The following is a 12,942-nucleotide window of genomic DNA, read 5'->3' as shown; positions in this document are numbered from 1 at the left end:
AGAGACACAGACAGATAGACAGAGACACAGACAGACAGACAGACAGAGACACAGACAGACAGACATTATTCAATGTTGATTATTTTGTTTCACTGTGTGAAAGTCCTGGCTCGGCTTGGCTCGGCTCGGCTCTTACCCCCCAGCCAGAGGAAGTCGTTGACGGAGCGCAGCAGCTCGACGGCCATGTGGTAGTGGACCAGAGCGTCCTGTAACATTCCCGCCTGCAGACACAGGTCCCCCACGTGCTTCCTCATGCGGCCCTGACACCGCTTCTTATAGTGCCTTACCGGGACAACAGGGGGAAGAAGAAGAAGAAGACCTTCTCTTAGGCATACTTCCATTCAGAACAAGCTTACAGAAAACACATCCATTTACTCTTCAACAACAACAACAGGAACGGTGTTCATCACGAACACAACAGCTCCGTAACAAGTACCTGTAGAACTGTAACTTCTATAAAACGGGTCTTTTCTCAAGGAACTACCCCTTTTACCGCTAAACAACCAGAAAACTGAAATAATGGTCTTCGGTCCATCAGCGCCGTCCTCTGACGTCATCGGTCAGCGTGGTCCTCTCTCGTCTAACGCGTGTGACTGTCAAACGCCTGCCTCTACCTTTTGTGTGCTTTGATAAGCGGATTAGTGCAGTGGTACAAAGCAGATTAAGATCGATTGCTAGAACGGAGATGATGCTCTCCTCGAGACTGTTCTTCATGTGTTCAGAACATCTGGATCGGACGACTGCAATTCACTCTATGTGGGTCTGCTAGAACAGCTGTAGAAAACGCAGCAACCGGATTACTGACTGGCGGTAAAACACACGTGAGCACGTGACCCCTGTCCTCGCTTCTCTTCACCGGTTCCCGTAAGACCTTCTCACCCCGTACACTGCTCCAGGACTCCTTCCACCGTCCGCTCGATTCCTGCCCTCAGTTCCGCGCTCACGCCTGAAGCCTAAACGTCTCTCTCCGTGGCTGCTCCTAGTCTCTGGTCTAGTCTTCCTCTCCACGTCAGATCTCCTCCTTCCTGTGAGTATTCTTCATGTCTGAATCGAGGGTGTAAATTTCTCATCGGGCCTTTTTTTTTTTTTCAGTTTTTGTCTAGTCTTTTAAATTAGTTTTAACTCTGTGTTACACTTCCTGTACGGCACTTCGATTTCAACATCGGTCGTTTTTAAACGCGCTTTATAAAATCACTAAACTAAACTAAACTAAGGGAAGAAGCAGAGCCATGAGGACAAGATCAAGGGCAAAAAAAAAAAACAACAGCCACAGACTACATCTCTGCCCGGCTTGGCAAAGGAACAGACGGGGGGAAGACCGGAAGGTTGCAAGGGCGGAGCGGGAGGACAGAGAACACTGTTCTGAGCGGGCAGGAGGAGGAGTGATGCGGGGGGGTGGGGGGGGGGTGGGGGTGGGAGGTCACTCCGACTTCATCAGCTCACCTTCTCACACCCGAAAACAAACTCACACCACAGTGCGGAAGAGCGCCAAGAAGAAAGAGAAATAAACACAAAGCGACAGCGAATAAATAGAAACAGAAACAGGAAACGGGGAGGGAAAACATCCCAGACTTTTCCCTTCTGGAATATTCAACAGGTTCGTCTTAAACACAGACACATCATACACCATTTTATACACAAACACACGTATAGTTTGTCTTGAAGAATAATAATAATAATAATAATAATAATAATAATAAATTGCAATAAAATCAATATAAAAAAGTAGAATGAAATAATTATTAAAGATAATACGAGACCACTTTTCCTTCTCAAGAACATTTCTTTAAATAAAGTTAAATTCTTTCACACAAACACAAAAAAAAGATCACTTGATAAATATAATAAAGTATAAATATAATCAATAAAATCCTAACAAAAAGACAGACAAGTCAAGACTCCTTATTTCTAAACATTACACCCCCCCCCCGCCCCCCGCCCAGTCTAATTCCAATCGGATCAGGTATCTGATGTGTTTTCTCCGAGATCTGATCCGAGAGCCATCTATAACATTAACGTAATAAAATGAAGTAGTTAAGTTAATGACAACCCCAGTTCCGAAAAAGTTGGGACAGTATGGAAAATGTAAATAAAGGGAGTGATTTGGAAATTCAGTTCCCGCTGTACTATACTGAAATCACGTTATTATCACGTTATTATCACGTTATTTGATGTTTTACTTTGTACATTTCAATTTATTTTTGAAAATATACTTATTCGTTTAAAATCTGATGACTGCGACACACTTCAAAAAAAAAGTTGGGACAGTGGACTGTTTAGCGCTGAGTAACATCAGCTTTTCTTGTAATAACACTCATTAGGCGTTTGGACGCCGGGTGAAGACACCAGATGGTTAAGTGTAGTGAGCGGAATTTCCTCCCATTCATCCGTTATGCATTTCTTCAGCTGAGCGACTGTACGGGGACTTCGTCGCCTTATTTTGCGCTTCGTAACGTGCCACACGTTCTCAGTGGGAGACAGGTCAGGACTGCAGCAGGCCACGCTAGCACCCACACTCTCTGCTTACGCAACCACGCGCGTGTAATCCGGGAAGAATGCGGTTCGGCGTTGTCCTGCTCTGGATGGCAGCACATGTTACTCCAAAATGTGTTCATATCTTTCTACATTAATGCTGCCCTCACAGATGTGTACATTACCCATGCCATGGGCACTGACACACCCCCATACCATGGGCACTGACACGCCCACATACCTTGAACACTGACACGCCCCCATACCTTGAACGCTGACACGCCCCCATACCTTGAACGCTGACACGCCCCCATACCTTGAACGCTGACACGCCCCCATACCTTGAACGCTGACACGCCCCCATACCATGAACACTGACACGCCCCCATACCTTGAACACTGACACGCCCCCATACCTTGAACACTGACACGCCCCCATACCTTGAACACTGACACGCCCCCATACCATGGGCACTGACACGCCCCCATACCATGGGCACTGACACGCCCCCATACCATGGGCACTGACACGCCCACATGCCATGGGCACAGACACGCCCACATGCCATGGGCACAGACACGCCCACATGCCATGACGGACGCTGGCTGATAACAGCTTGGCTGGTCCTTTTCGTGAGCCGCAACCCATCCTTGCTCTTGAAGGACTTTGCCTTTTTGGAGGCTCCTTATATATTATGATTAGACGTTTGCCTCATCGGTTTCACAGCACCTTCTCATATCACTTATTAGTCCTAAAACTTCCCCTGTCCCAACTGTTTTAGAACATGTTGCAAGCATCAATTCTAACCATGACCTGGAATATTATTAATAATAAGCGTCTGAGGAACTCACCTGCTGTCCGTGTCCAACCCGACGAAGTCCTTCTTCTCGAACGGCACGCACAGGAGCAGGATCTTATCCCCGGATTTATCCGTAGCCCGATCCAGCCTTTTGGACTCCAGGACGATGAAGATGGACTGGATGAAGTCCTCGATGGTCTTCTCCAGCTCGGGGCAGTCGTCGTATGCGGGGAAGAAGGCCACGTCGGGTCGCTGGAGCTCGGCGGTGGCGTGTCCGCTCAGACCGAACGCCAGCAGACGCGAGTCGTACAGCGCCGGTCCCAGTCTCTCCTTCATGGCGCGGAACCTCTCGGACGTGAGCGCCCACTCGCTGCCCGCCGCCGCACACCAAGCCACGGCCACCAGCCCCACAGCCCTGCGGTGTGACTGGAACTCGCCCCACTCTCCGTTCTCGGGGGCGTAGTGATGGCGGTAGCGCACAGACAGCGAGCGCTGGTTGTCTCCTACACTCACCTGGGACACGCTCGCCACGCGCTTGTACACGATGAAGAAGTCATCCTCGGGCACGGCGCCCAGCGGCTGCACCAGCACCAGCACCGTCTGGTGATCTTCGGCACACTGCAGGTAATCCGGCACGCTCATGATGACGCACCGAGGAAGTCTGAGAAGTCGAAACAAGAACAGTGTGAAAGTTCAACCGCACGGCTTCATCACAAACCGCCGGCAAGACAGGAAATGATCTAATCTCGTTATGATTCAGTGTGAAATCTTACCAGCTGCTCATGAAGCATTTCAGAAAAGAAAAAAAGAAAAAAACCATGACGATACTGGAGATATGTGAGAACATTGTATCGTGGTATCATTTATCACGATATAGATATTATATCATCAAATCGCCCAGCCCTAACCTCAAAATCATTTCATCACTTATTCAAATATATATCACTTCACAATTTCCATCCGGGCTCGATCTTCCCTTACCTCCTGTAGCATTATGTTCCTTAATGTTGGGTTTGATAAAACATATATATTTATATATATTCCTTTTTAAAAAGCCAGAAAATCTTCCATGCAGTCTGAATGAATGAAGGAAATTTTCAGGGCTGTGTCACAAATCAGCCCCTAGCTCCCTTTTGTAAGTGCACTACACATATAAAAGGTATTAAATAACATCTTTACACTTCACATTCACACTTAAATCATCTGTACAATCTTATTCCTATTCTAAACATTGAAAGTTTTAATCCGCTTTAATCCAATCTGAAACCATAATAACGCTAGCAATGCATAAACTGACATATTAGCGAGGCCGAACCCCAATCGGCTCCACACTGCCTACCTAGGAGCACTCCATACAGTCCAGTATAACCTTCGCTACACCCTACATAGTGCACTACTCCTCTGTTTGGGATTCAGCCCTAGTTACTACCGGCTAGTGTCACAACGACCAAAACAAACGCGACGCTGTAAATAAACACCGACGACGCGATGCAGATAAACGCCAAGCGTGACTCCTTAAACATTCCCTGAGTCAGACTACAGGGATAATCACTGAAATGTGCTGGGGTTTAGCAGAATATTTCACTTACATGAGGGCGCGTCCCTTCCGAAAACAGTGTCGGGTTTTTCTTCGGTGGTTTTCTGACAGAAGCTTGTTGCTATAGCGACACCGCCATCTTGTGTTTGGGAGCCCCGCTCGGCTCAGGGGAGTAGTAACTCGGTCACGTGGTGCATGTTCATACATTAAATACTGACATTTAAATATTTAAATAAACACATGAAAGCCGTAAATAAATAAAATGGCGTTATTTTATTGCCATCTTAGTTTTACATTGTTTTTATATTGCTGTTGTTGTTGTTGATGATGATGTTATTATAATTATTTGCCTATTATTTCTGCCTATATTATTAATTTTATAGTGTTATTATTTTATTGCTGTCACTTTCCCATTTTACAGTGGAAAGAAAGAATGAAAGAAAGAAAGAATGTCATTACAATTACTGCCAAGTTACTTTCCCATCACTTTTTTATTCTTACTACTGCACTTTTACTCTTTTCTCACACGTTTTATTTTATATTTCTAGATTTCATTGTTATTCTCTTTTTGACACTGCTATTATTATTATTATTATTATTATTATTATTATTATTATTATTATTATTATTATTCCATCCATTTTTATACTGCTTATTCTTCAGGGTCGCGGGGAACCTGGAGCCTATCCCAGGGAGCATGGGGCACAATGCGGGGTACACCCTGGACAGGGTGCCAATCCATCACAGGCACAATCACACACACACTCACACACCCATTCATACACATCTTATATTGTTATTGTGCTCTTTATGTCGCTGGGAATAGTTAATGCACTGCATTTATTATTCATTATTAATAATTTTTGCCTTTTTTATTTTGTTACTATTTTATTTTTGTCGTTGCTTTAATTTGTTGCGTTTCTGTATTTCACTGTTTGACACTAGATCAGATGTACACACACACGCACACACACACACACACACACGCACGCACGCACACACGCAACTAAATAAATGAATAAACGAGCAACTAAATAAATAAATAAGCTCTCTAGACGCTAGATGGCGCAAACGCACTCGACACGTTGAAGAAGAAGAAACGAAGAAGAAGGCGGAGTCACGTGATCCCCTGTGCACTTACTTCCGGCGTGTGTGTTGTATAAGTGTAGTGAAGCCATGTAGAAGAGCAGGCTGTGTAAATGAGTGTGTGTGTGAGTGTGTGTGAGTGTGTTACTCCTCTCCTGAGTTCTCTCTCTCGCTCTCTCTGTGTGTGTAAGTTTATGTGGTTTAAAGTTGAGATTAATTTAGAGATTTAAACATGTCGGTGCGGCAGGGCAGAGAGAGCCTGAATACCGGGGCAAATCATCATCATCATCACCACCATCACCTTCCTCTCCATCCTCACCTCCATCCTCTTCCTCCTCCTCCTCCTCCTCATCTTCATGTCCGGAAAGAGGAGGGTTTGTGTAGAGATGGTTTGGGTTACGGTGTAGAGCAGGACAGTGAGGAAGAGGAGGACATTTTAGCTGCACAGGACAGCGACCAGCCCAGAATCCTGCTGATGGGGCTCAGGCGCAGCGGCAAGTCCTCCATACAGAAGGTCTTTACACACACACACACACACACACACACACACTCACTCACTCACTCACTCACTCACTTTATTCACTCTCAGTATACACACACAGTTACATTCCATCAACTGTAAGGAATAAATAAAAGAGTCCTGCTGGAATAAAAACAATAAGAAATCCTCACAGAATTTGTAATGGTTATAATGGGAATTGTATTGGTTTTAATGGAAACTGTACTGGTGGGAGACCCCCTGTGGGTCTCTACTGGTAATTTGTTGCCTTCTATTGGTGGGATGTTACGTCTAGTGGATACCATTAAGGACCGGTAATTGTTAAGAGTTGATGGTTTGTAATGGTATTTGTAGTGGAAACCATTAGAATTTCTGTGATGGTTTTTTTTTCAGCAGGGAGTGCTTCACTTATTATCAGCTCTTATTATTATTATTATTATTATTATTATTATTATTACTGTGTGTGTGTGTGTGTGTGTAGAGGACAATGTTCTGAGCGGAAGCTCTCCTTATCAGAGTGAAGCTTAAGCGCAGTTTCAGTACACACACACACACACACACACACACACACACTTCTCACTGCAGTGGTTACTGTAACGTCTCCATGGTAGTGTGTTGTGTGACTGGTCTGACTCTCCTGCTGTCTCAGGTGGTCTTCCACAAGATGTCCCCGAGCGAGACGCTGTTCCTGGAGAGCACTAATAAGATCTTCAAAGACGACATCAGCAGCAGCTCCTTTGTTCATTTCCAGATCTGGGATTTCCCGGGGCAGGTGGACTTCTTCGACCCCACGTTTGATTACGAGATGATTTTCAGGGGCACCGGAGCGCTCATCTTCGTCATCGATGCACAGGTGAGCTGGTTCTCCTCACTCGCTTTCTGTCACCTGCTTTCGCTTTCTCTCGCCTGCTTTCAGTTCTCCTCACTCGCTTTCTCTCACCTGCTTTCGCTTTCTCTCACCTCCTTTCAGTTCTCCTCGCTCGCTTTCGCTTTCTCTCACCTGCTTTCGCTTTCTCTCACCTCCTTTCAGTTCTCCTCGCTCGCTTTCGCTTTCTCTCACCTGCTTTCGCTTTCTCTCACCTCCTTTCAGTTCTCCTCGCTCGCTTTCGCTTTCTCTCACCTGCTTTCGCTTTCTCTCACCTCCTTTCAGTTCTCCTCGCTCGCTTTCGCTTTCTCTCACCTGCTTTCGCTTTCTCTCACCTCCTTTCAGTTCTCCTCGCTCGCTTTCGCTTTCTCTCACCTGCTTTCGCTTTCTCTCACCTCCTTTCAGTTCTCCTCGCTCGCTTTCGCTTTCTCTCACCTGCTTTCGCTTTCTCTCACCTCCTTTCAGTTCTCCTCGCTCGCTTTCGCTTTCTCTCACCTGCTTTCGCTTTCTCTCACCTCCTTTCAGTTCTCCTCGCTCGCTTTCGCTTTCTCTCACCTGCTTTCGCTTTCTCTCACCTCCTTTCAGTTCTCCTCGCTCGCTTTCGCTTTCTCTCACCTGCTTTCGCTTTCTCTCACCTCCTTTCAGTTCTCCTCGCTCGCTTTCGCTTTCTCTCACCTGCTTTCGCTTTCTCTCACCTCCTTTCAGTTCTCCTCGCTCGCTTTCGCTTTCTCTCACCTGCTTTCCCTTTCTCTCACCTCCTTTCAGTTCTCCTCGCTCGCTTTCGCTTTCTCTCACCTGCTTTCGCTTTCTCTCACCTCCTTTCAGTTCTCCTCGCTCGCTTTCGCTTTCTCTCACCTGCTTTCGCTTTCTCTCACCTCCTTTCAGTTCTCCTCGCTCGCTTTCTCTCACCTGCTTTCCCTTTCTCTCACCTCCTTTCAGTTCTCCTCGCTCGCTTTCACTTTCTCTCACCTGCTTTCCCTTTCTCTCACCTCCTTTCAGTTCTCCTCGCTCGCTTTCACTTTCTCTCACCTGCTTTCCCTTTCTCTCACCTCCTTTCGGTTCTCCTCGTGCGCTTTCGCTTTCTCTCACCTGCTTTCCCTTTCTCTCGCCTGCTTTCGGTTCTCCTCGCTCCCTTTCTCTCGCCTGCTTTCCCTTTCTCTCGCCTGCTTTCCCTTTCTCTCGCCTGCTTTCAGTTCTCCTCACTCGCTTTCCCTTTCTCTGTCCTGCTTTCGGTTCTCCTTGGTCACTTTCTCTCGCCGGCTTTCGGTTCTTCTCGCTCGCTTCTCCTTTCTTTCACCTGCTTTCGGTTCTCCTCGCTTGCTTTCGCTTTCTCTCACCTGCTTACCCTTTCTCTCGCCTGCTTTCGGTTCTCCTCGTTCGCGTCCCCTTTCTTTCGCCTGCTTTCTGTTCTCCTCGCTCGCTTTCTCTTGCTGGCTTTCGGTTCTCCTCGCTTGCTTTCCCTTTCTCTCGTATGCTTTCGGTTCTCCTCGCTCGTTTTCCCTTTCTCTCTCCTGCTTTCCGTTCTCCTCGCTCGCTTTATCTGTCCTGCTTTCAGTTCTCCTCGCTCGCTTTCTCTCTCCTGCTTTCGGTTCTCCTCGCTTGCTTCCCCTTTCTCTCGCCTGCTTTCGGTTCTCCTCGCTCGCTTCCCCTTTCTCTCGCCTGCTTTCCCTTTCTCTCGCCTGATTTCGGTTCTTCTCGCTCGCTTTCGCTTTTTCTTTCGCTGTGTATCTTTCTTTCACGCTTTTTCTTTCACTTTGTCGCTTTCTTTCGCTCTCTTTTTCTTTTGCTTTCTTTCGCGTGCTATTTTTTTGCTCTCTCTTTTGCTCTCTCTTTCTTTTTCTTTCTCTCTCTTTTTTTCTTTCTTTCTGAAATTTTTTAAAAATTGCTCTGTTTTTCTTTTATCTGCATATTTATTCTTTTGCCTGTTTGTTTTTTTATTCTTTCACTCACCCCCTTTTCTTACAATTTTTCTTTCTCTCATTTTGAATTTTTCACTGGCTCGGTATTTCTTTCATCTGCATGTTTTTTTTTCTTCCACTCGATTTCCCCCCCATCACTCTTTTTTTTTTCTATCAGTTGATTGTCATTTGTTTCGCACACTAGATCAGCTTTTCCTGCACTACAGGTGTGATATCAGACAGACTCATAGTTTTGATAAAAGCAGTTGGGGGAGGGTAGTGACTCCGCCGACTTTGCAGAGGAAGGAGCTGTTGCGCAGTGTTTATACGGGATTAGCTGCAGTTGAAGCTGAACACTCGTCTCCTCCTGCAGGACGATTACATGGAGGCTCTGGGAAGGCTACACCTCACCGTGTCCCGCGCCTTCCGAGTCAACCCCAACATCAACTTCGAGGTGTTCGTGCACAAGGTGGACGGCCTTTCAGACGACCACAAGATCGAGACGCAGAGAGACATCCACCAGAGAGCTAACGACGACCTGGCGGACGCCAGCCTCGACAAGCTGCACCTCAGGTAAACCTCAAGTCTCTGCTAAAGGAAAAACAGGAATGAGATTAAACACAAACTAAAGAAATCATAAAAATACAGAGTGTAACATTTTCAGCGGTTTTAGTTTTTATTTTTATTTTTTTTAATTACGTTCTGTGGTTGAGTTTAATTTATTGGTAAATAATTGTTTAAGTACATAAAATTTAGAAAGCGGTGCATGGACCCCGATGATCGCTGCTTGAATTACTATTAATATTGTAAAAGGGAAACCTTCTACAAAAACTGGGCGCGATAAAGACCGTCCCCTCCGAAACGATTGGAGCGGCGAGGCCAGTTCGCGTGTTTGTGCTGTACACCAAAGACAATCGGGTTTGAGATCGAAAGACGGAGATGAGACGAGAGCTTAGGATTTCAGACCAGCCAATTGTTAGGCGAACAAAAGTATAGGAACAGATGAGTCTTGAAGTAAATAACACTTAATATTCGGTTGCATTTCCCTCGCTTGAAGTAACTTCATCAACCCTGTGACTCACTGACACCAAGCTGTTGGTTTCTTCTGTTGTGAAGCTTCTCCAGGTTTTTACTTCTCTTTCAGTAGTTGTTTGTTTCAGGGGGGTTTCTCCATTGATCATACATGATCATGATGATGATATTATTATTATTATTATTATTAAGTTATTATAAATAACTGTCAGGTGAGTAAGTGAATGTAAGCTAGTGGGATCCGTTAGCATGAGCTTAAGACAGGCGTTCATTAATTATTAGCATGCTTGGCTGAAATATTCTATAAAAAATGATAAAATGATATAAAATTATTCTAGGAGCCTCACTGTAAGGGTTGAAGGCCCTGTGTCATTAGCATTAACATCGGAGTTTTCCTGAACATGCTAGGTTTTTCTTCTCGTGTTGGCTTTAATATAATAAATGTCGCTTTTTTATGCACTTTAGATCATTATAACCCTGTTTATCAGTAAAGTTTTCATCATGTATTTATTTGTTGCTCTGTGTGTGTGTGTGTGTGTGTGTGTGTGTGTGTGTTTCAGCTTTTACTTGACCAGCATCTATGACCACTCGATATTTGAGGCGTTCAGTAAAGTGGTGCAGAAGCTCATCCCTCAGCTGCCCACGCTGGAGAACCTCCTCAACATCTTCATATCGGTGTGTGTGTGTGTGTGTGTGTGTGTGGGGGGGGGTGGGTTAGCTCCATTAGCCGTGCAGTGCTGAATCGGTTTGTTTTCTCCTGCTGAACACTGTGGTGTGTGTGTGTGTGTGTGTGTGTGTGAGAGCAGAACTCGGGGATTGAGAAGGCGTTCCTGTTTGATGTTCTCAGTAAGATCTACGTGGCCACAGACAGCTCTCCTGTGGACATGCAGTCGTACGAGCTGTGCTGCGACATGATCGACGTGGTCCTCGACGTCTCCTGCATTTATGGGTGAGATACACGCTCTGGCTGTGTGTGTGTGCGTGTAACTGTGTGTGTGTGTGTGTGTGTGTGTGTGTGTGTGTGCACAACTCACAAGTCTCAACTTCAACACACAGGCTGAAGGAGGACGGCAGTGGCACTGCATATGATGAAGACTCTTTGGCCATCATTAAGCTGAACAACACCACTGTGCTCTACCTGAAGGAGGTCACCAAGTTCCTGGCGCTGGTGTGTATCCTGAGAGAGGAGAGCTTTGAGAAGAAAGGTAACACACACACACACACACACACACACACACACACACACACACACAGAGAAACAAAGATGCTTCAGTCATCTGATGACTGTGAAGGCACATAACGTTTTGTGTGTGTGTGTGTGTGTGTGTGTGTGTGGTTTCTCACCTCAGGTCTGATAGACTACAATTTCCACTGTCTGAGGAAGGCTATACACGAGGTGTTCGAGGTGACGGTGGTCCGGAGGAACTGCTTAGAAGATCTGCTCGGTGACTCTAGCAGCAGCAGCAGCAGCGCGGTTAAAGCGCCGGTGCTTAACGGCACCCCTAGAGGCCTGGTGTGACATTACAGGGGGTGGGGTTGTCATCATAAGGGGAGGGGCTTCTAAAGTGATGAGATTACATTCAGGAGAGAGGGCTTGGGAGCAGGTTTAAAGGATGAACTCTGTATCTGGACAGCTGTAGTAAACCCCGTGTGTGTGTGTGTGTGTGTGTGTGTGTGTGTGTGTGTGTGTGTGTGACGAGTTGTCTGTGATCGGTTCAACCATTCACGTCACTCTTAAAGGAAAAGTTCCTGCTAAAAATTTTTTACCACAAATCTAGTCACTGGAGCTTCAAGGCTAGTGTAGCTAACAGTTAGGGGGATCTTATGGCTTCCAGTTTAGCGTCATGTGTTTCTCGATTAAGAGGAACTTCCTGATTCTGAGTGCGTTTGTGGACTCGCTGCTGAATCCCAGATGGACACAGGAACAAAAATATTTCCTTTATTAGACGTTCTCTCCAAAGACGTCATGCCTAAACACACCGTTTTATCTCTGCTTACGCCTCTTTAGCCGAGAAACTTCCGGAAATATTTCTATTCCTGCTCTTAAGCCGAGAAACTTCCAGAAATATTTCTATTCCTTCTCCTTAAGCCGAGAAAATTCCGGAAATATTTCTATTCCTTCTCCTTAAGCCGAGAAACGTCCGGAAATATTTCTATTCCTGCTCCTTAAGCCGAGAAACTTCCGGAAATATTTCTATTCCTTCTCCTTAAGCCGAGAAACTTCCGGAAATATTTCTATTCTTGCAACTGGGACAAGGATGTGTATAAGTGTGTCTGCAGACCCGCCTCTTGTTTGTTTTTATCCCGAGCAGAAATATTTCCGGAACTTTCTCTCTCTAAAGGTGGGTTGAAAAAACTCTACATTTATGGCTAATTGCCTGACCCGTCAAACTTAAATCCTTTATAAATCGTTTAGCGTTGCTTAAATGCACGGTTCAAATAACAATGTGATTGATTAGAGGTGTATTTACGTTGCCAGGTGTGTGTGTGTGTGTGTGTGTGTGTGTGTGTGTGTGTGTGTGTGTGTGTGTGAGAGAGTGTGTGTGTGTGAGTGTGAAATATCGATATAAATCGTGCAGCCGTAAAATCCTGGAAACTTTACATCACTTTACAACAGACCGGTATCGCCCCCGGAGCACGTCTGCGACCGCCGTGTTTAGTCTGGCGTCTGCTTCTTTCCGTTTGGCGACCCGTGCTACAAGGCTAACGTAGCTGGGCATCTGTAGGAAGTGATGTATGATGGGAAAACGTGT

At 45.8% G+C, this 12,942-nt stretch overlaps 2 protein-coding genes across 4 annotated transcripts in view; one reads left to right on the top strand and one right to left on the bottom strand.

The window, feature by feature from the left end:
* Positions 1–4,964, bottom strand: part of trappc9 (trafficking protein particle complex subunit 9) — a 247,495-nt gene extending 242,531 nt beyond the window's left edge. For all 3 annotated transcript variants that reach the window (XM_053641882.1, XM_053641883.1, XM_053641884.1), the window contains exons 1-3: positions 4,862–4,964; positions 3,325–3,933; positions 137–282 (exon numbers count right to left, since the gene is read on the bottom strand). In XM_053641882.1, the coding sequence (XP_053497857.1) occupies positions 137–282; positions 3,325–3,914 (736 nt within the window). In that variant the 5' untranslated portion in view covers positions 3,915–3,933; positions 4,862–4,964. The remainder of the gene's footprint in view (positions 1–136; positions 283–3,324; positions 3,934–4,861) is intronic.
* Positions 4,965–5,837: 873 nt separating this feature from the next.
* Positions 5,838–11,738, top strand: rragcb (Ras-related GTP binding Cb). Its single transcript, XM_053642162.1, has 7 exons — positions 5,838–6,409; positions 7,044–7,247; positions 9,531–9,730; positions 10,750–10,864; positions 10,996–11,138; positions 11,246–11,394; positions 11,539–11,738. The coding sequence occupies exons 1-7, from the start codon at positions 6,128–6,130 to the stop codon at positions 11,706–11,708; spliced, it is 1,263 nt and encodes a 420-aa protein (XP_053498137.1). The 5' UTR covers positions 5,838–6,127; the 3' UTR covers positions 11,709–11,738.
* Positions 11,739–12,942: the final 1,204 nt, after the last annotated feature.

Source organism: Ictalurus furcatus, chromosome 14 (genome assembly GCF_023375685.1).
Source record: "Ictalurus furcatus strain D&B chromosome 14, Billie_1.0, whole genome shotgun sequence".
Taxonomy (NCBI): Eukaryota; Metazoa; Chordata; class Actinopteri; order Siluriformes; family Ictaluridae; genus Ictalurus; species Ictalurus furcatus.
This window is presented reverse-complemented; position numbering and strand designations above follow the sequence as displayed.

What these genes read in the sequence shown, in the direction of transcription:
- rragcb (XM_053642162.1), top strand. Translation starts at nt 6,128, where the DNA reads ATGTCGGTGCGGCAGGGCAGAGAGAGCCTGAATACCGGGGCAAATCAT. An exon ending in CTCGACAAGCTGCACCTCAG is followed by an intron (nt 9,731 to 10,749) that starts GTAAACCTCAAG and finishes TGTGTGTTTCAG; the next exon opens with CTTTTACTTGACCAGCATCT. An exon ending in GGAGAGCTTTGAGAAGAAAG is followed by an intron (nt 11,395 to 11,538) that starts GTAACACACACA and finishes TTCTCACCTCAG; the next exon opens with GTCTGATAGACTACAATTTC.